General features: G+C 43.3%; 1 protein-coding gene across 4 annotated transcripts in view; it reads left to right on the top strand.

Moving 5' to 3' along the window:
* ZNF268 (zinc finger protein 268) overlaps positions 1 to 21,987 on the top strand; it is a 44,019-nt gene that overhangs the window by 18,333 nt on the left and 3,699 nt on the right. The window contains exons 2-5 of one of the 4 annotated variants that reach the window (XR_010343776.1): positions 6,231 to 6,431; positions 10,202 to 10,328; positions 10,618 to 10,713; positions 17,769 to 20,429. Coding sequence is in view for 3 of the 4 variants with exons in the window: in XM_012475174.2 (XP_012330597.2) it covers positions 6,231 to 6,431; positions 10,202 to 10,328; positions 10,618 to 10,713; positions 17,769 to 20,155 (2,811 nt within the window). In the remaining variant the exon portion in view is untranslated. Of the gene's footprint in view, positions 1 to 6,230; positions 6,432 to 10,201; positions 10,329 to 10,617; positions 10,714 to 17,768; positions 21,332 to 21,987 lie in introns of those variants that run through there. The other 3 variants (XM_012475174.2, XM_012475175.2, XM_012475176.2) reach the window with 3 other exon arrangements.

Raw genomic sequence — 21,987 nt, 5'->3', positions numbered from 1 at the left:
AGGAATGGTCAGTTATCCACTGCAGAATATCTGTTACCCCGAGGGAGGCAGGCTGAAACCAGTGTATATCGGCCAGCAGGAGTCTAACAAAGCTGGTGAATCGACAGTAAAGACAGAACCACATGTAGGAGTATCGAACAAAGGGCGGGTGCCCCCCCCACCCGCCAATGGGAGAGCAGTCTGATGCCTTTCTGGCCGCGTCTCGTGGGACTTTACATACACTCAGTCACACAGGCACACTCTCAAGAGCAGAAGAAAGGAAAAGTACCCAAGCGGGAGCCGGCTCGCGAAAGAGCAAGTTGAAGTTTGAGACCCAGAGGTTTAAAGGGCTCCTAATTATCCAAACTGCCGCCGCTGCGGAGATGGTCGGTAGGGCGGATCAGCGTCCCGAGCCGTCCCACCGAACACCAACGAGCATGAGAGGATGCAGGATCAACGGGACGTCTCCCGAAGAACTCTGATCCTGAGTGACCCCTTACGGGGAGAAAGACAAAAGTGTACGGACGTCTCCGGCACACTTAAGTCTTTGAAACGAGACCGGGGCTATGGGGCCCGCGGTAAACGAGGGGAGGGGGAGTCCCTGACGCGGCCGCGTTTTCGAGCAGGGAGTCCGAGGAGCAGCTAGCGGGAAAAGTTGTGGGTAATAGAAGTCTTACCTCGAGGCGGAAGGCTCCTGGTCTCGCAGAGGGTTTCGGCACCAAATGTTAGATTTCTCTCTGAGTTTAATGAGGAAACAGAGACCGGAGTGAGGAAATTAAAAGCCAATTTATTCGGCTCCCGGGCAAGGTTCTATGGTCCGAGAAGGGGCCAGAGAAGTCGCGCTTCTCTTCTTGGGGCGTGGGGTTTTATAGGGAATAGAGGTAGCTGATTGACTACGGGGGAAACAAAGACAAGGTAGTTCTATTGGGTATTAAAAGACTGGGGACGGGCGAGGTGAACAAAGCGGGGGCATTTCCATTGGGTATGAAGGGAGTGAGCACGGACGAGGGGCTGGCCGAGGATGTACGGGGAAGCTACCATAGGGCAGGCTCTTGGCAGGCCCTTTTCAAAATTTATGGCAGGTGCAGGCTGAGATTGGAATGCGGAAATGGGAAAGGGGAGCCTGCATGTAGAGGGCAAATGCTGAGCAATGTGCTCAGTATGATGATGTAGTTTTTAGGCACAGAGAGAGAAGGGCATGTCCATTCGGCTCCCCAGGAGGCACCGGCCTTACAGGAGAGTCTCTGGGCGGACTGGACTCGTAACGGGGGAAGAGTCAGCAGTCTCGCGCCGGCTTTCTTTGTTCTGCTGTTTTTATAGGGGTAGAGGGACTGGGGGAGTGGGAGAGCTGATCAGGCGGGTGGCAATTGGTCAGGTTGGCTGTCGGGCGGGAAGTTACTGGAGAGCTGATGAGGCGGATGGTGATTGGTTCGGTCGGTTGCCGGGCGGGAAGGTTGCTGGAATTGCGTCAGCTGAAGTTGTTTGGGCCGAGCCAGGACGGTAGACGGAGTGAGATAAGGGACCTTCCTTGCGAGGGAGGAGGGGCTTTCCATATCGGGAAGTTAGGTACTTTCCATGTGGCCGGGGCCTGAGTCGGGGGGGGGGTGGGCAAAAGGGGCCCAAGGGTCCTCCACCAGACAATAAGTAGCAGAAGAAAGACAGAATTAAAACCAAGACAACCAGGCTCCAGACTCTTGAGTTCTTAATACTGCAGTATATACCCTCTCAAGATAAAGATCACCCTAATAAACACAAATCATACCCCTTGGTTTTTGAAGTATTCATTTATTTATTCATTCGTCTGATGATTAATTTAGCACCTACTATGTGCTAGGCTTCCTTCTAGGTGCCAGCTTGTGATGGTGAATGAGACCGATGGAATCCATGCTCTTGAGAGGGAGACAGATGCCAAATAAATGTTGAAGAAACGACTCACAAGTAAAAAGAAAATATCAGAGTTTCGTAACACACAGAATTAAAGTTGGTTAATGTGAAGGAATGAGTGAGGGCTACTTATAGCTTGGGTGCTCAGGGAGGACCCCCACTAAGGAAGCGACATCTAAGCTAAGTCTGAGTTACAGTAGCAAGCCAGCCTTCGGAAGGGCAGGTAGAAGAGCATCCAGGATGGGAACAGCCAGGGCCAAGGCCAGGAGGCAGAAGTTTGGTGCCTTTGTAACCTGGAAGGAAGGCCTTTGTGGCTGGGCGTAGGGAGTGAGAGAGAGGAGAGCAGATGAACACAGATGGCCAGAGGCCACATCAGGCTAGGAAACCATGGGGTTGGGGAGTGGATGTGGTGCTGAGCAAGGGAGCAACACGATCTGCTTAGGATTTCCAAAGACCCTTCTGAGTGCTGAGTAGAGGACAGGTTGTCGGTGGGCAGGAGTAGACACAGGAGGAGGTGGGAAACGAGGCTGAGATGAGGTGACTGCAGTGGTTCAGACCAGAGAGAGCAGGGATTCTGTCTGCGGTGGGATAAATGGAGACTGGCCAGAGTTCAGGGATGTTTGAAGGTAGAGTCCTCTTTTCCTTTTTTTTCCTTTTTTAAATTCTGTCTCGATCGAGTTATGAGTCCTCTTTTCTGAGGAACAGTATATGCTTTTCATCTTACTGATTGTGGTTGATTTTCATTACGTATTCCTGGGGATTTTGTTTTGTTTTGCTTTCTTTTGCCATTTCTTTTTTTTTAATTGCATTTTAGGTTTTGGGGTACCTGTGAAGAACATGCAAGATTGTTGCATAGGTGCACACACGGCAGTGTGATTTGCTGCCTTCCTTGCTCAGCGTCTACTGTGTATGAGGTTCTGTGCTGAATCTTTTATTAGGTATTACTACCTTAAACCCTCACAGTAGCCCCAGGTGGTGAATCCCGTTATTCCCCTTTGATGGGTAAGGATGCTGAGGCCCAGAAAGGGGTAGTTGGAAGGCCAGGTGGCACCCCTGGTGAATGTAGAGCCAGGACTTGAACCCAGACAGTCTGGCTCTATGTGCATTTTTCTGGCCTGTGCACTGTATTTAGTCTCTGTATGTAGGTTGAGGATTTCTCAAGAGTCAGAGATTCTAGGATCCTAGACCCTGAAATGTAGAGTGAAATGCAGAGTGGGTAGAGTGTGCTCATTGTACAGACAGAAGGCTCCAAGAGAGAAGCTGTTGGTCTCCAGGGAATTATCTTTTTTCTTTTTTTTGAGACGGAGTTTGGCTCTTGTTACCCAGGCTGGAGTGCAATGGCGCGATCTTGGCTCACCGCAACCTCCGCCTCCTGGGTTCAGGCAATTCTCCTGCCTCAGCCTCCTGAGTAGCTGGGATTACAGGCACGCGCCACCGTGCCCAGCTAATTATTTTGTATTTTCAGTAGAGACGGGGTTTCACCATGTTGACCAGGATAGTTTCGATCTGTTGACCTTGTGATCCACCCGCCTGGGCCTCCCAAAGTGCTGGGATTACAGGTGTCAGCCACTGCGCCCGGCGTCCAGGGAATTATCTTAATGTCCGTTAACCGGTGAATGATGAAACATAATGGAATACTGTTCAGCAACAAAAGGAACAAGCTATCGATAGATGCTGTGACGAGCATAAACCTCAAAAGCATTATGTGAAGTGAAAAGAGCCGGCCACAGAAGACTAGACGTTGTATGATCCCATTTATGTGGGAAACACACGCATGTGCATCTGCTTGGAATCCCCCTTCTTTTTTTACACAAACGCTAGCTTTCCGTAGGTACCATTTTCCCTTGTCACTATCACTAAGGGTATATATTGATCATTATATTGTACCAATACTGGTACACAGAGGCTGTTGGCTGCCTCTTCCCTATCTCTGTCACCTGTATAGTGGCTGCATAGATGTCCCATAGTCATAGATACTTGGGTTATAAGAATGCCTCTGTGACAGACTTTTCATAAGTCATTTCATTCATTGTTTCTTTTTCTAATTTTTTATTCCATTTTCTTTTAGGCTTTTCCCACTTCTTACCTGTGCTGCCTTCTAGGTCCTTGGTGCTTTTTTGTGTTCCTCCTAATTTAATTTTCATTTCTGATTTTTTTTCCCTAATTTATTTGTCCTGATATTTTTCATTTCACATGTTTCAGTTGTCTAAGCATCTACTTTCTAGGCTGTTTTATTTTTTATATATCCTTTCAAAGTTTTGTTTTTCTAATTTCTTTTACTGCATTTTAAAATATTACGTTACAGTTTTTGTGTGGTCAGATATTTTGGATATGTTTTTATTGTCTGTCGGAGCCTCATTTGGTTCTTTTTCCTTCATAATAACGTAGTAAGGGTATCCCCGCTGCTCTCCCAAACCGGCCTATTAAGACGCCATTTGCTTTGTGGCAGGAAGTCGCTGTTTGGAGGCCAGGACAAGCCAGGACATCTTTCTCGAGCTTCGCTGTCTGAGGGTTCTGCCTCTATTTTTATCATGAAGGGCCAAAACATGACCTGAACTCTTGGTGCTGAGCCTTGTCAGGAAGCCGTTTCTTTTCTGCCTCTTACCCTGCATTTCCTGAAGTTAAACGTGCCTTCTTTTCTAATGTGTTTCTCTCACATGTGTGTGATACATTTGGTTTTTCTTGTGGTGTTTGAGATGGCATCTCACTCCATCACCCAGGCTGGAGTGCAGTGGTGTGATCTTGGCTCACAGCAACCTCCTCTTCCCAGGTTCAAGTGATTCTCGCACCTCAGCCTCCCTAGTAACTGGGATTACAGGTGTACCACCACACCTGGCTAGTTTTTTTAGTTTTAGTAGAGACGGGGTTTCACCATATTGGCCAGGCTGGTCTGGAACTCCTGACCTCAGGTGATCCCCCCACCTCAGCCTCCCGAAATGCTGGGATTACAGGCGTGAGCCACCATGCCCAGCCTGATGTATTTTGTTGTTAAATAATTTTTGTAATGAGCTTTCTCTGAATCCTTCCCTCTTACTGTGTAAACCTTCTCTCCTGCCTCCCTCTTACTCACAGTCTTCTCTGTTTTCTTCTGTCTGGCCCTTCTCTCTCCTGTTCCTCCCACTGTGAGCTCCCTCTCTCTGCCTAAGTCTTTTTTGCTCTCTTCTGTTGCTCTTCAGTTTGGTCTGTGTCTCTGACAGCTTTCCCTCGGAGTGAGGATCTGCTTCTGGAAGGAACTATGTGCCCATTAGTTCTCAGATTTTCTTTAGATGGCCGCAGCACTGTTTGGTCACTTAGTGACTTTAGGAATATTTTTTCACAGCCATCTGCAGCTCTGATCGTGAGAGGAATTCAGCCTGTTGTTTCTTGTAAGACTTGCTTGCTCAGTGCTGGTTTATGCCTGTAATCCCAGCACTTTGGGAGGCTAAGGTGGTGGGATCAACTGAGGCCAGGAGTTCAAGTGTAGCCTGGGCAACATAGCAAGACTCCATCTCTACAAAAAAAAAAATTTAAAAAATGAGCTAGGCATGGTGTTGCTCATCTGTAGTCCCAGCTACTCGGGAGGCTGAGGTGGAAGGATCACTTGAGCATGGGTGGTCGAGGCTGCAGTAAGCTGTAATCACCACTCAGCCTGGGTGACAGACTGAGACCCTGTCTCCAAAAAAAGAAAAACGTTTCTTGATTGCTTAGATTCCACCGGGGGAGGGTGCTGTCCTCCTAGGGATGCATGTTTGTTGGTGACTTTGGGGATCTTACAGCAAAGTGACCCCTCAGAATCTCCCCTCAGCTCCCGCTCCCTTACTGCTTTTGCGGTGGGTCACATCTGCCCACATCGTGCGACCCTGTTACCTAGTTTGTTTTTGTTTTTAAATAATTAATATCATGGTTTTAAAAATTATTTCATTGTTCTGTTAAGTCTCTTTTGTTTTGATTAGGAGTAAGGAAGACTCAGAGAGGTGAAGTGAGTTGTTCACGGATATCTAGATGGTGAAAGAGAAACTTGGATTGAAATGCTGTTTCATTCAGAAACCTCATACTGAAGTGTAATCACCTAAAACTGGGACTCGTTTACTCCCTAGCACTTAGCATCATTTTCTCATTTAAGTGGCTGCCCAGAAGTTGTGTAAATATTTAGTGAATCTCCAGTGTGGTCACTGCACCTTCAGGGGTCTGTGGGTGGAATTGTCACCTGCACGCTGGATTCACCGTGTGCATTTTGTCTCACCTTTGCCCTGTAGTGGCACTGTGCACAGTCTACAGAACATGCAGTGCAGCCTCTGTGTGAGCATGATTCACCAGTCTAAGAAGACCAAGGTTGAGGTCCAGAGGAAATTATGCTGGCTAAAGGAAATTTGCTTTTGAGTCCACAGGTCCCACCTCTCCAAGAACGAAACAGTTCATGGGATAGTATCAGAAAACTCCAAGATCAGGAATCCATCTTGGGCCAAGGGACTCCTGATCTGCAGCATCTCCCTGGAACACCCAGGAAGAAGCAGAAGAGTCACAGGACAGAGAAAATTCTAGAGTGTCTATTTATTTCCCAAGAGCAGCCCCAAATCACCAAGTCCTGGGTAAGCTTCTCATTTGTTTATTCCTAGTGTTTTCTTTATTATTTTTCTATTTCGGTGTGGAGAGGGATGGAGATCCTTAGGTCAAAGGATTAAGTTAATCACTCCTCAGTTCAGTTGAAGAACCCCACCCCTTGCTTTTTTTTTTTTTTTTTGAGACAGGGTCTTGCTCTGTCCCCCAGACTGGGGTGCAGTGTTAAAATCATAACTCACTGCAGCCTCGAACTCCCAGGCTCAAGTGATCCTCCTGCCTCAGCCTCTTGAGTAGCTGGGACAGCAGGCAAGTGCCACCATGCCTGGCTGATGATTTTTACTTTTCGTAGAGAGGAGGTGAGGTCTCACTATGTTGCTCAGGCTGGTCATCAACTCCTAAGCTCCAGCAGTGCTCCCGCCTCAGCCTCCCGAGTGGCTGAGCGTACAGTCATGAGCCACTGTGCCTGGCCCATGGTCCTTTTATCATCTCTGGTTCATGTAAGGTCCTTGTCCACCTTTATTTATATATTCTCTTATTTCCTCATACTCAATTTCCATCTCCTTCCCCGTCCCCAAAAAGTTATTTTGTGTTTTATGTGTATCCTTTAAAAAAAAAAAAATGTGTGTTTACAAAGTATGTATCGTTCTGGAAGTCTGTTAGAAATGCAGACTATCAGAGTTCATCTCAATGCCATCAATACTAGACTCTTCATTTTAACAAGACTCAATGATTCACGCACATGAAAGTTTAAAACAAACGTAATATGAAGTCTGCATTCAAATTTTTACCTGGGATGCTGCTTTTACTTCCAATATTGGCTTGCTCTTTTACCCTCTTAATGCTTACTTTTGATGAACAGATATTTCTAACTTTTAATGACTCTGGGTTACAATTTTTTTTTCTTTTATTGCTAATGATTTTTGTGTCCTATTTTTTTTTTCTTTTTCCAAATCTCACCTTGAATTGTATTTTGTGTCCTATTTAAGAAATCTTTTTATTATCCTAAGCTCATGAAGATTTTTTTTGTTGTTACTTTATTACTTTACCTTCCACTTTTAGATTTACAGTACATTAGGGATTGAGTTCAAATTCATGAACACAAGGTCCCCCACTATTTAGATCTTTGATTTTTAAAAATCAGTGTTTATATTGAGCATACAGATCCTACACAGATATTTTAGATTTATATGTAAGTTCTTTCTGTTTTGTTGTTGCTGTTGTAAAGAGTATCAGTTTCTTAATTTCTTCTCCTTTTTTTTTTTTTTTAAGACGGAGTCTTGCCCTGTCACTCAGGCTGGAGTGCAGTGGCACAATCTTGGCTCACTGCAGCCTCCGCCTCCTGGGTCAAGCAGTTCTCCTGCCTCAGCCTCCTGAGTAGCTGGGACTATGGATGTGCACCACCACACCTGGCTAATTTTTGTATTTTTAGTAGAGACGAGGTTTCACCATGTTGGCCAGGCTTGTTTCAAACTCCCAATCTCAAGTGGTCCACCTACCTCAGCCTCTTAAAGTGCTGGGATTACAGGTGTGAGCCACGGCATCCAGCCAATTAATTTCAAAATCAAATGATTTATTGCTGTTATATAGGCATATAGCCAGCTTTTATGTATTGAGCCTGTATCCTGTGACCTTGCTACATTCACTAGTTAGTTCTAGGAACTTTCTTAGATTTTTTGGTATTTTCTTCATAAACAATCGTGTCATCCTAATCTTTTCGTTGGCATCCTCAGTTTCCTTCTTACTCTCTCTACAATAAAGGACAATTTTATTTATTTATTTCCAATCTGTATGCTGTTAACTACAAATTTTACGTCTTTTTTTTTTTTTTTTTTTTTTTTTTTTGAGACGGAGTTTCGCTCTTGTTACCCAGGCTGGAGTGCAATGGCGCGATCTCGGCTCACTGCAACCTCCGCCTCCTGGGTTCAGGCAATTCTCCTGCCTCAGCCTCCTGAGTAGCTGGGATTACAGGCACGCGCCACCGTGCCCAGCTAATTTTTTGTATTTTTAGTAGAGACGGGGTTTCACCATGTTGACCAGGATGGTCTCGATCTCCTGACCTCGTGATCCACCCGCCTCGGCCTCCCAAAGTGCTGGGATTACAGGCTTGAGCCACCGCGCCCGGCCAAATTTTACGTCTTTTTTTTTTTTTGAGACAGAGTCTTGCTCTTTCTCCAGGCTGGAGTGCAGTGGTGCAATCTCGGCTCACCGCAACCTCCGCCTCCCGGGTTCAAGCGACTCTCCGGCCTCAGCCTCCCAAGTAGCTAGGACTACAGGCGTGAGCTACTACACCCAGCTAATTTTTGTATTTTTAGTAGAGACAGGGTTTCACCATGTTGACCAGGATGATCTCGATCTCTTGACCTTGTGATCCACCTGCCTCGGCCTCCCAGTATTTCTTTAATAGATATGGAATTATCAGTTAAGTTTATCTGTTCTCGAATGAGTTTGGTAATTTGTGTCTTCCACCCTTTTCGTCGAACTTATCAAATTTATGAGTATAGAGTAGTCGTTTCATATTTGTGAATTCGGTAATTATAACTTCTTTTCACATCGACATTTGTCCTGTGTGTCTTCTTGTTCTTGCTTTGACGTAAGTTTTCAGTACCTAGGGTGTGGGTGCTGGATTACATGGTAAGACTGTTTAGATTTATAAGAAGCTGCCAAACCATCTTCTGAAGGGACTTTTCATTCCCAGCAGCAATGAATAAGAATTTCTATTGCTCCACATTCTCTCCAGCATTTGGTGGTCAGTTTTTTGGATTTTATCCATTCTTATAGGTGTGTAGTGGTGTCTTATTTTTGTCTAGATTTGCAATTCCCTAATGACATGTGGTATTGAGCACGCTTTATATGCTCATTTACCATCTGTGTATGTTTGTGATTAGGTCTTTTATCCCATAGAGCAGCTACCTTCTTAGTCCACAGAGTTGTTTTTTTTTTTTTTTTTTTGAGACAGAGTTTCACTCTTGTTACCCAGGCTGGAGTGCAATGGCGTGATCTCGGCTCACCACAACCTCCGCCTCCTGGGTTCAGGAAATTCTCCTGCCTCAGCCTCCTGAGTAGCTGAGATTACAGGCATGCACTACTATGCCCAGCTAATTTTTTGTATTTTTAGTAGAGACGGGGTTTCACCATGTTGACCAGGATGGTCTCGATCTCTTGACCTTGTGATCTACCCGCCTCGGCCTCCCAAAGTGCTGGGATTACAGGCGTGAACCACCACACCTGGCCAGTCTACAGAGTTTTAATGTGTCTTCTCTTCTGGGTACCTAGAGTACCCTTTCACAGATTCCACTTGACACTGTCAAATAGCATTGCTTACTTCTTCCTTTGTGTACACATTGTACTCTGTGTTCTTTTATCCTAGCTTCTTTGACTTCCAGTTGCATTTGCATATGTAACTTTCCTTCCATCTGCAGTGCTGAGTGCTTCTTGGGGACAGGACTCTATTTCATTCATTTTTATATTCCTGGCACCTAGAGGTCAGTAACTGTATTGCAGATGTAGAGTGATCAGTTGAACTTGTTTGCCTGACTGTCCTGCCTTTAGTACTGAAGGTCCCATGTCTGAGCACTCTTGTATAGATGGTTTCTAGGATAGAGCAGAAGTTTAAAAAGAGGTTATCCTAGTTGTCAGATGTTGAATGAAAGATGACTGATTTAATGCATATTGATGGATATTTTCAATACAATTTTTGTTTTCTCACAAAGTTGAACGTAAATAATGGACATCCTAAGCAGCTATTTTTCCACAAACCTAGTAAAATAACTTGAGATTGGATGACAATATTGTATTTTAGGGACCATTGTCATTCATGGATGTGTTTGTGGATTTTACCTGGGAGGAGTGGCAGCTGCTAGACCCAGCTCAGAAGTGCCTGTACAGGAGTGTGATGTTGGAGAACTATAGCAACCTGGTATCCCTCGGTAAGTGCTGCCTCCCTGAGGAGGGGTGTGCTCAGTCTCCAGGCTTTTCTCCTTGGTTGCTGGAAACTGGAGGCCTTCTGTAAAATACCCAGTGATTTTGGACTTAGATTTTAAGGCCAGATTTTCTTAGTTCCCCATTGGGCAGTATGCCAGTTGAATGGTCTTTACTTTGCCAAATTGCAACAAGGCAGCTTCCTCATGCTACCTCCAAAGCAAATCTTCCCCATTCTTCAGAATCCCTGAATGCCAAGCTGATTGTTCCAGGTTGTCTGTGATTTTCTATTTATAGGGTATCAACACACCAAACCTGACATCGTCTTCAAGTTGGAACAAGGAGAAGAGCTGTGTATGGTACAAGCCCCAATTCCAAATCAGTGCTGTCCAAGTGAGTGATGGAGACAAATGTTTTCCTCTTTATTCAGAATTAGCGTGAACTCTAATGCAATGTGCTCCTCTTCTTTGTTCTTTCCCTCATGTATCACCATGCACTCTATTTTTTTTTTTTTTTAAATTTTGAAACAGAATGTTGCTCTGTTGCCCAGGCTGGAGTGCAGTGGTGCGATCTTAGCTCACTGCAACCTCTGCCTCCTGGCAGAGCAATTCTTCTGTGTCAGCCTCCTGAGTAGCTGGGAACAGTTGTGTGCTACCACATTCAGCTAATTTTTGTATTTTTAGTAGAGACGGGGTTTCGCCATGTTGGCCAGGCTAGTCTCAAACTCCTGACCTCAGGTGATCTCCCTGCCTTGGCATGAGCCACCATGCCCGGCCTTACCATGCACTCTTTTTTTTTTAATTTTTTTTAGACAGAGTCTGGCACTGTCACCCAGGCTGGAGTACGGTGGTTTGATCTCTGCTCACTTCAACCTCCGTCTTCTGGGTTCAAGCAATTCGGCCTCAGCCTCCTGAGTAGCTGGCACTACAGGTGCATGCCACCATGCCCAGCTAATTTTTGTATTTTTAGTAGAGACGGGGTTTCGCCATGTGGGCCAGGCTGGTCGTGAGCTCCTGACCTTGTGATCCTGCTGCTTCAGCATCCCAAAGTGCTGGGATTACAGGCAGGAGCCACCACGCCTGGCAACATGTACTTTTATTCTTCTCATTGGCATCTTTATTTTCCTCCCTACTCTGTCTTGGTGATAGACTCATTTCATTATGCATTTTAGCAAGACTTTCCTCTTTCCCTCACTTGATGTGACTTTCATGCCCCTTCTCTTTTCTTTCTATATTTTGAAAATTACATTTAAATTTCTTTTCTTTTGTCTTTTTTTTTTTTTTTTTTTTGGCGACAGAGTTTTGCTTTGTTGCCAGGAGCCAGGCTGGAGTGCAGTGGCACGATCTTGGCTCACTGCAACCTCCTCCTCCCAGGTGCAAGCAGTTCTCCTGCCTCAGTGTCCTGAGTAGCTGGGACTACAGGTGTGCGCCACCACACCCAGCTACTTTCTGTATTTTTAGTAGAGATGGGGTTTCACCATGTTGGCCAGGATGGTCTCGATTTCTTGGCCTCGTGATCTGCCCACCTCGGCCTCCCAAAGTGCTGGGATTACAGGCATGAGCCACTACGCCCGGCCCTACATTTAAATTTCTTACACATAAAGTCAACAACCAGTCTCATCTTCCTTGTTTCTGAAACCTGGTAGTAGATTCTACCCCTTTGTGCTTCTCTATGCTAGTGGCTTTAACATGATCACTCTGGCCCTTGTGAGCACATTGCTTTGTCATTTGATAGTGTCAATGACCCTGCAGTGACCTGAATGGATCCTGCTCTTGTGCTGCATGACCAGGCACTTTTCCCTTCATGTTCCACTGGGCTTCTCTTGCTTTTTTGAATCCAAGAATTTCCTTCATATAGTGTAACTTTTAAAAGACATATATGAGCTGAGCATGGTATTGTGCACCTGTAGTCCCAGCTCCTTGGGCGGCTGAGGTAGGAGGGTTGCTTGAGCCCAGGAATTTGATGATTTGATGCTGTGGTGAACTATGATTGTGCCACTACACTCTGGCCTAGGGGACAGTGAGACCTCATTTCAAAACAAAAAGCCTTCTGAGTCCATTTGTGTTGCTATAATAAAATACTACAGACTGATGTTATAAAGCCCAGAAATTTATTTCTCACAGTTTTGGAGGCTGGGAAGTCCAAAGCCAAGGTGCTAGCAGGTTTGGTGTCTGGTAAGGGTCTGGTCTGTGCTCCAAGATGATGCCTTGTTACTGCATCCTCTGGAGGTGAGGAACACTGTGGAACAGAAAGAGGGGCAGAAAAGCCTGAGATAGTTCCCCCAAGCCCTTTTAGAAGCCGCTAATCCATTCACGAGGGCATGACTTGATCACCTCCTCTTAATGGCACCACAAAGGGGTTGAAGTTTCAGCATGAGTTTTAGAGGGGACATAGTCAAACCTTAACAACTTCCATTCTGAAAATTAAAATTTTTTTTTCCTCTACTGGTAACTGGTAGCCACATTGATCTTTTATCTGCCCTTTGGTCCTGGTTTTGATTGATTCACTGGCATCTTCCTTGTGACACTCCCTGGCCTCATTTTCAGAAACTAGAATCATCTGTCCCACTGCTCCATAGCCACCTACATACCCCCTTCTTTTCATCCTTCTTCTCTCTGTTTATCCTACTCTTCTTTTAATTTTAAGTTTTTTTTTCCCAACACTGGGGAAAGTCACCTTGAATTTCCTTTCTGTGCCGGGCTCCCTTACTAGTTTTGGTGCAGTCTGTTAGCATTTTGGTCCTTTAAAAAGAGGTCTTTTAAAGCCCTCATCTTCTCAATTCCCACTCAAAATAAGGCCAGTATTATCGTGTCTGGATTGTTGTGCTTAACTAACTTTATTCATTTTACTCTTTTTATTCAAATTCGTCTTCAGTGTCACTGTCAGATATGTTTCCCTGAACACCCCATTCTGTAACTAGCATGGCAGCATAAATCAGCAGTTAGTCCCTGTAGTACTCGGATTGCTTCAACTGCAGTTGTTGGTCAATCCCAGACCAACTAATTGAAGCAGAAGTGATTTGTTACTACACATCACAAGAAGCCCTGAAGTGGGGCAGCTCCCGGATCAACGAAGTGACTGACTCACTCAGTCACCAAGGGCCCATATAGGTATGTTGGCATTTTCCTTAGGCTGTCTACCCTAGTGGTTCTCCGATGGCTATTGCGTTTCATCTTTCTAGATGCCTGTGGATATACCAGTGGCCAAGGAAATAAAAAGGGCTGTTTCTTCACAGATGACTCTGTCAAACAGGAAAACTCGTCCAAGGAAGTCCCAAGCAGACAGATCATGTTCAACAGGCTAAATTTTTGTCACATGCCCCTGTCTGAGGAAGGCTCTTGAAAAGGAAATGGGACTATCTCTGTTGGCTCAGATAAATTATGCTTTACTTTTGGAAGCGGGGCTGGGGATAGAAATGGGTCCCCACTTCCCTGACTGAAGCACATCACCTCCAGGATGGAGGTAGAAGAAAATCAGGTTCCTGCCAGCCAGGAACAGGGCAGAGGAGTCACTGGGCGAGCAGGACTGTCGCCTTCACTTTCCTTGGCCCGGCAGCACCCGTCACACCCATCTTCCCAGCCATCCATCTTCAAACATTTGCTGCAACCAGTATGTTTATTCTTGTGCTACATTAATACATAGGATCCTGTTCTCATTCAGACTTGGGAGTAGTTCTTTAGAGTCTGTAGACCTGTAATTAAAGATAAATTAAACACATCCAGCCATCCGTATGTAGAGCGATAGGACTAGCATTGGGTCCCCCAGTTCCAGAGGAGCAGCAGCAGTGAACACCACGTGGTAGCTACTGATTTTGTCAGGATTTCTTTCTGTGGCAGTGAAATAAGCTACCTGGTGAGCCTTTGTTTCTCCAAGCATAATCCTTTTCCATTATCATCTGTGACTAAACGAGATGGTCACTGGGGAGACTGCTACTGTCTGAGTCCATTTGTGTTGCCAAGTTGAGGGCATGACTTAATCGCCTCCTCTTAATGCCACCAAAATGGGGATTAAGTTTCTCATAAGTTTTAGAGGGGACACATTCAAACCTTAACAACTTCCATTCTGCTTTTCTGTAGCTTCAGAATCTCAATTCTGTTGGTGTATATTTGGGTTCCCAGTGATTTCCTTTGGACCACAGCTAGGAATCATATTTAATATGGTCTTGAATCATCTTTAAATACTATTCAAGCTTAAGAATTCCTGGGCCAGGTGCAGTGGCTCATATCTGTGATCCCAGCACTTTGGGAGGCCAAGGTGGGAGGATCACTTGAGGCCAGGAGCTTAAGACCAGCTTTGGCAACATAGTGAGACCCCATCTCTACCAAAAATTTTTTAAAATTAGCTGGGCATGATGACTTTTGCCAGTAGTCCCAGCTACTTGGGATGCTGAGGTGGGAGGATCACTTGAGTCTGTGAGGTTGAGGATACAGTGAGTGATGACTGCTCCCCTGCACTCGAATCTGGGTGACAGAGATTCTCTTAAAAAAAAAAAAAGCCACCAGGCACGGTGGCTCACGCCTGTAATCCCAGCAGTTTGGGAGGCCAAGGTGGGCAGATCACAAAGTCAAGAGATCAAGACCATCCTGGCCAACATGGTGAAACCCGTCTCTACTAAAAATACAAAAATTAGCCGGGTGTAGTGGCACGCACCTGTGGTCCCAGCTACTTGGGAGGCTGAGGCAGGAGAATCGCTTGAACCCAGGAGATAGAGGTTGCATTGAGCCCAGATTGCACCACTGCACTCCAGCCTGGCGACAGAGCAAGACTCTGTCTCCAAAAAAAAAAAAAAAACAAAAAACAAAAAGCCTGTCTTTTAGGACTGGGTTTGGTATTCCCTGATTTTTTCAATTCTTTTTTTTTTTTTTAAAGACGGTGTTTCACCATGTTGGTCAGGCTGGTCTTGAACTCCCGACCTCTGATGATCCACCTGCCTTGGCCTCCAAAGTGCTTCAATTACAGGCGTGAGCCACCACACCCTGCCAATTTTTTGAATTCTTTGAACTCTACCTTGAGGTGTCAAGCATAGTCTTATTTTTGCCATTATTGTTACAAAGAGTGTGCTCTAGAGAAGATACATTAGATTTCAAATGATGAATGCAGAGATCTAGGAACTAAGCAGAGAAGGATGGGTATGGTCCCAGCAGCAGAAGGAAGGGAAGGATAAATTATAGGATTTGATAGTAAGGATGGTCTCAGTATCCATCCTTACTGCCAAATCCTATACAAGGATTGAAAGTCTACAGAAAAAAACGGTGACAGCCAAACACAGGAGCAAATCTGATTCTAGGTCACAGAGTAATTACTCACTGGCCTATTTTCATTTTGTTGGGGACAGTTTTTACAATAGGACCATTTGGTAGCATCACTCCCTGTCAAGCCATTGTGAAGGCTGAAAGTGCTCATATGTATCTGTCAGTGCATTAATGGAAGACACTGCCCTAGTGTGGAATTAATATTTGGGGAGATATAATGATGGTTGCATACAAAATGAGTAAGATGGATCAGATTTTTTTTTTCTTTCTTCTTTTTTTGAGACAGAGTCTTACACTCTTGCCCGGGCTGGAGTGTAATGGCATGATCTCAGCTCACTGCAACCTCTGCCTCCTGGGTTCACATGATTCTCCTGCCTCAGCCTCTCGAGTAGCTGGGATTACAGGTGCACACCACCACACCCGGCTAATTTTTTTGCATTGTTTAGTAGAGATGGAGTTTCACTATGTTGGCCAGACAGGTCTCGAATTCCTGACCTTGTGATCCGCCTGCCTTGGCCTCCCAAAGTGCTGCGATTACAGGCTTGAGCCACCGTGCCCGGCCAATGGATCCGATTTAATAGGAAAACTACTTGCAATTTTTCACAGTAAACCTGGAGTGAGATGTTGAGATCGTGTGATCTGCTGTCTCTGAGCCTGACTTGCTGCTGCTCTCTTTTAATATCCTTTTCTTTCATTAACCTGGTTAGTATTTTGGGGCATCTATCTGTTTTCTACTCAACCTCCAGATATTTCCTGATGTGACAAAGGACTTCATCCTTTGTCTTATCTCCTGTCTATTTTGTGTCTTTCATTTTCATTCTTGTGTTCAGGCAGCTTTTGACTGTCCTGTGCACTGTCTTTCCAGTGCCTGCCAGAGACAACACCTTCAGTCTCTTTTTAACTCATGGCAGTTGCCTCCACATTTCTGAATAACCAGCTTATTCTGCTACACCTTGGCCGTCTCCCTTAATGACTGCTCAGTATAGAAAGGCGATTTACCTCTTTCACTCTCTTCCCTCCATACCTTCCCATCATATACATACTCCTAATGGAGGCATGTCTCTTGCCGTGCTCCCATGCCTCCATCACTCTGATATATTAATTTCATATTTTTGGTTAGATTTGTTTTCAGTTTATATGTTGGTTCTGACTGTAATTTCTGTTTGCAGGTAAATCATGCAAGTATACAGTGATTAATTTTTGTTTATAAATTTGTATTTTTTCTGTAGTTAATTTTTTGCTTGTTTAATTTTGTTATCATTAATGTATTCATCATATATTTAACTCCAGACGTTCCTTTCAGGATCTGAGTATTCTTGGCTGGTACTTTCAGCCAAATTATTAATTGTATTCCTTTTATCTTCCTGGTGATATTGACTGCTAAGTTTTTCTGACTTGCTTCAGAGTAGCCTAGTTTTTCTTAAGGTCTGCTGTGTAATTTTTATTCCAGGACCTCCTTTTAAATTTCATTGTCTATATCCCCTGTCATTTCTTTTCTTGGAGCAACTCGAGAGTAGCTTCCTGGAAAAAGGTACATGTGATATAAACATTGAGACTTGTGCATCTGAAAGTGTTTTGACTTTGTTCCTCATTGCTCTTTTTTCTGTCCTCTGGTTTTCCTAATGAGAAGTCTAATGCCATTCTAATTTTTGTTACACTATAGGAAGCTTGTTATTGTTTTGATTTATCTGAGTGATTTTAAGAACTGCTTCTTGTCCTGTTAAGGAATGATGTTCCCTCAGTTTATTTTTATCTATGTCTAGGTATTGAGATGTTATTCCCAGGAGGACTGGGAAGTAATCTGCAGTGTTCTCTGCCATTTCTCTAGAAGTTAGCACAGTGTTTGGCACATAGTACGTATTTGATAATTATTTTTTGAATAAATCTAATGTTCATAGATCCCTTGTGACATCTTTATATTATGTTCTTTGTTCTTTGTGCCTCTTTTGCCATTTTTATCCAATTTGCAAAACTTTTAAACTTCTTATCAGTTTACCATGCCTATCTTCAGTTTGGTGTTTATTTGTTTCAGTGTCTAGTGGTTTGAGTGTTTTTATACCTGAAAATTTATTTATATTCAGATCTGATACCTGAAACTAAAAAAACCTCATGATATGGCATTTTCATAGGCAACTTTCTACTATAACACAATCATGTTACTATTTATAACATACGACTAATTGTTCTCATTTCTAGACAAAGTCTGGAAAATTGATGATCTTATGGAATGGCATCAGGAAAACCAAGGCAAACTGAGAAGTGTGGCAAAAAGCTTTGAATGCACTGCATTTGGAAAACTACGTCTTCTTAGTACAAGTTATCTTTCGAGACAAAAACCTCATACATGTGGCACGCATGGAAAGAATTTGAAATATATAGATTTCACTAGTAATTATGCTAAAAAGAATCCTAATGGGATTCAGGTACATGGGGAATCATTCCTCCATTCTAAACATGAGCAAACTATTATTGGAATAAAATACTGTGGAAGTAATGAATCTGGAAAAACTGTCAATAAGAAATCACAACTTACGTTACAGCAAATGTATATGGGAGAAAAACTCTTTGGATGCAGCTATTATGAGAAAGCCTTCAGCAGCAAGTCATACCTTGTAGTGCATCAGAGAACTCATGCAGAAGAGAAACCCTATGGGTGCAACGAATGTGGGAAAGACTTCAGTAGTGAATCATACCTCATTGTACATCAGAGAATTCATACAGGAGAGAAACTACATGAATGCAGTGAATGTGGAAAAACATTCAGTTTCAATTCAGAACTTGTTATACATCGGAGAATTCACACAGGTGAGAATCCCTTTGAGTGCTATGAATGTGGTAAAGTCTTCAGTAGGAAAGACCAGCTTGTTTCACACCAGAAAACTCATTCAGGACAGAAACCGTATGTGTGTAATGAATGTGGAAAAGCTTTTGGTTTAAAATCCCAGCTCATTATACATGAAAGAATTCATACAGGAGAGAAACCATATGAATGCAGCAAATGTCAGAAAGCCTTTAATACAAAGTCAAACCTTATGGTACATCAGAGAACCCATACAGGGGAGAAACCCTATGTTTGTAGTGATTGTGGAAAAGCTTTTACATTCAGTTCACAGCTTATTACACATCAGGGGATTCACACAGGAGTAAAGCCCTATGGGTGTATTCAGTGTGGGAAGGCATTCAGTTTGAGATCACAGCTCATTGTACATCAGAGAAGTCACACAGGAATGAAACCTCATGTATGCAATGAATGTGGCAAAGCCTTCAGGAGCAAGTCATACCTTATTATACATATAAGAACTCACACAGGAGAAAAACTCCATGAATGCAATGATTGTGGGAAAGCCTTCAGTTTTAAATCACAGCTCATTATACATCAGAGGATTCATACAGGAGAGAACCCCTATGAATGCCATGAATGTGGGAAAGCCTTCAGTCGGAAATACCAGCTTATTTCACACCAGAGAACTCATGCAGGGGAGAAGCCTTATGAATGCGTTGAATGTGGAAAAGCTTTTGGCTTAAAATCACAGCTTATTATACACCAGAGAACTCATACAGGGGAGAAACCATTTGAATGTAGTGAGTGCCAGAAAGCCTTTAATACAAAGTCAAACCTGATTGTACATCAGAGAACGCATACAGGAGAAAAACCCTATGGTTGTAATGAATGTGCAGAAGCTTTTACGTTCAAGTCACAGCTCATTGTACATCAAGGAGTGCACACTGGAGTAAAACCCTATGGATGCAGTCAGTGTGAAAAAAACTTTAGTTTGAAGTCCCAGCTCATTGTACATCAGAGAAGTCACACAGGAGTAAAACCACATGGATGCAGTGAGTGTGGGAAAGCCTTCAGGAGCAAGTCATACCTTATTATACATAAGCGAACTCATACAGGAGAGAAACCACATGAGTGCAGTGAATGCGGGAAATCCTTTAGTTTCAATTCACAGCTCGTTGTGCATCAGAGAATTCACACAGGAGAAAATCCCTATGAATGCAGTGAATGTGGGAAAGCCTTTAATAGGAAAGACCAGCTGATTTCACATCAACGAACTCATGCAGGGGAAAAGCCTTATGGGTGCAGTGAATGTGGGAAAGCTTTTAGCAGCAAGTCATACCTCATTATACACATGAGAACTCATTCAGGTGAGAAACCATATGAATGTAATGAATGTGGGAAAGCCTTCATTTGGAAATCACTACTCATTGTACATGAGCGAACTCATGCAGCGGTGAACCCTCATAAATGCAGTCAGTGTGAGAAGTCCTTCAGTGGGAAATTACAGCTTCTTGTACACCAGAGAATGCACACAAAAGAGAAACCATATGAATGCAATGAATGTGGAAAAGCTTTCATTAGGAATTCTCAGCTCACTGTGCATCAGAGAACTCATTCAGGAGAGAAACCCTATGGGTGCAATGAATGTGGGAAAATGTTCTCTCAAAAATCAATTCTCAGTGCACATCAGAGGACACATACAGGAGAGAAGCCCTGTAAGTGCACTGAATGTGGGAAAGCCTTTTGTTGGAAGTCACAGCTCATTATGCATCAGAAAACTCATATAGATGACAAACATTGATGATACTATGAAACTCTGAAAAGTGAATCCACAAGAGATACCAACAAAAGTATACAAAAGAGAAACTCTATAAGTGGAGTCATCTTGTTATCCTCCAGAAAACTCATACTGAATAGAAACTTTGTGAATACACAGCATATGGAAAGGCATCCACAGAAAGCTGTTCTTTACGTGAAAATAGATAGTAGAAAATACACAGGAAAACTATGAATTTAACTCCTCTGAAAATTTTCAGCATCAAATCATATCTTTTTTTAAAAAAACGTTCATACAGGTGAGGAACCATGTTAAACGAATGTTGTAAAGTTGTTTTATTAACATAAGATTGACAAAGAGGAAACTTCATGAACCAAAGGAATATAGAATAGTCTTTGAAGTTCATAGTTTACAGGATTTTAATGAGAGAAATTATTGAGCTAATGAATGGCAGAATTAACAAAAGTACAAACATTTTACATACTGGAAGCTTATACTTTGGAGGAACTATGTTATAAGGGAAGTTTTAAATCTAGAAATGACAAATCCCTTGGGGTGAATATATATATAGACTGTTGACCTCACTTTGTATCAGAAGCTTCATTCTAAGGAAAAACAATTTCCTTTAGGAATCTTTTTTTTTTTTTTGAGATAGAGTCTCGTACTGTCACCAGGCTGGAGTTCAGCGGCGCAGTCTTGGTTCACTGCAGCCTCTGCCTCTTGGGTTCAAGTGATTCTCCCGTCTCAGCCTCCCAAGTTGCTGGGACTACAGGTGCATGCCACCATGCCCAGCTACTTTTTGTATTTTTGGTAGAGACAGCATTTCACCATGTTCGCCAGGATGGTCTTGATCTCTTGACCTTGTGATCTGCCTGCTTCTGCCTCCCTAAGTGCTGGGATTATAGGTGTGAGCCACTAGGAATCATTTTAAGAGAAATTATGTTCTAGAATTTCAGGAAGAGATTCGAGAAAATTCTCAGTTATAAATAATAAGATACAGATTATTTCAATGTACAAATCTAGTAATGAGGTTAACAATAAGAAATACATCCCAGAGCCTACAGGGATAATTAGATACCTTCCTATGTGTACTACATAATATGATTTTGCAGTTTGGCAGTTTACTTGTGAATGCCATTTGTGAGACAGACAAAAGTAAATACAGTATCATCTTACAGAGATTTCTGCTCTGCATACCAACATTGTTTCTTTGTGTCTTATCAAATGCAACTTGTTACTAGGATAATGGCTTATTAAGAATGCATTTCCACATTGCAGACATTTTCTTGTGTTATCTTCTACCCTTTGGAAGCAGTCTTGGCAGCAACCTCTTTGTAGCAATCAATATAGTGCACATTTTATGTGTTTGTGTAGCCTGGAATCTATTCTGCCTTCACTGGTGAGAACGTCTTGATTTCCTTTTAGAGAAACATTCCCTCACAGCGTATGCAGTCGTGATAGGACCACCATTCAAGATGCCCTGCCAAGGATTTGGCATGATCGCTATGGTCAGCTGAGACTCAACTGTACATTGTTAATGGCTTTTTCAAGTACAGAAAAGCAAAATGAGCTTCCGTTCTATGGTAGCATCTTGATGTAATAAGTAGCTATTTCAATAGAGGTTCCCAGAACAGCTTTTGTTACTGTCATTTTCTTAACCTTGTTCACTTGTCCTTTAATCTGAACTACCGAGTGTGCTTTTAATGCATTCCTTGTTTGATTGCATTAGCCATTGTGTGTGCATATTGCATACAGCTTACTAAATCAGACTGCTTCAGAAATGGGGGCTAGAGAGAGCTTGCAAGGATATGTGGATATTTGGAAATGGTTATTTCCCAAGACAGAATGGAAGTCTT

This window comes from Aotus nancymaae, unplaced genomic scaffold, assembly GCF_030222135.1.
Source record: "Aotus nancymaae isolate 86718 unplaced genomic scaffold, 86718_ANA_hifiasm-v0.15.2.pri h1tg000021l, whole genome shotgun sequence".
Taxonomy (NCBI): domain Eukaryota; kingdom Metazoa; phylum Chordata; class Mammalia; order Primates; family Aotidae; genus Aotus; species Aotus nancymaae.
Note: the sequence above shows the minus strand (reverse complement) of the source record. Positions and strands in the feature narration are given on the sequence as shown.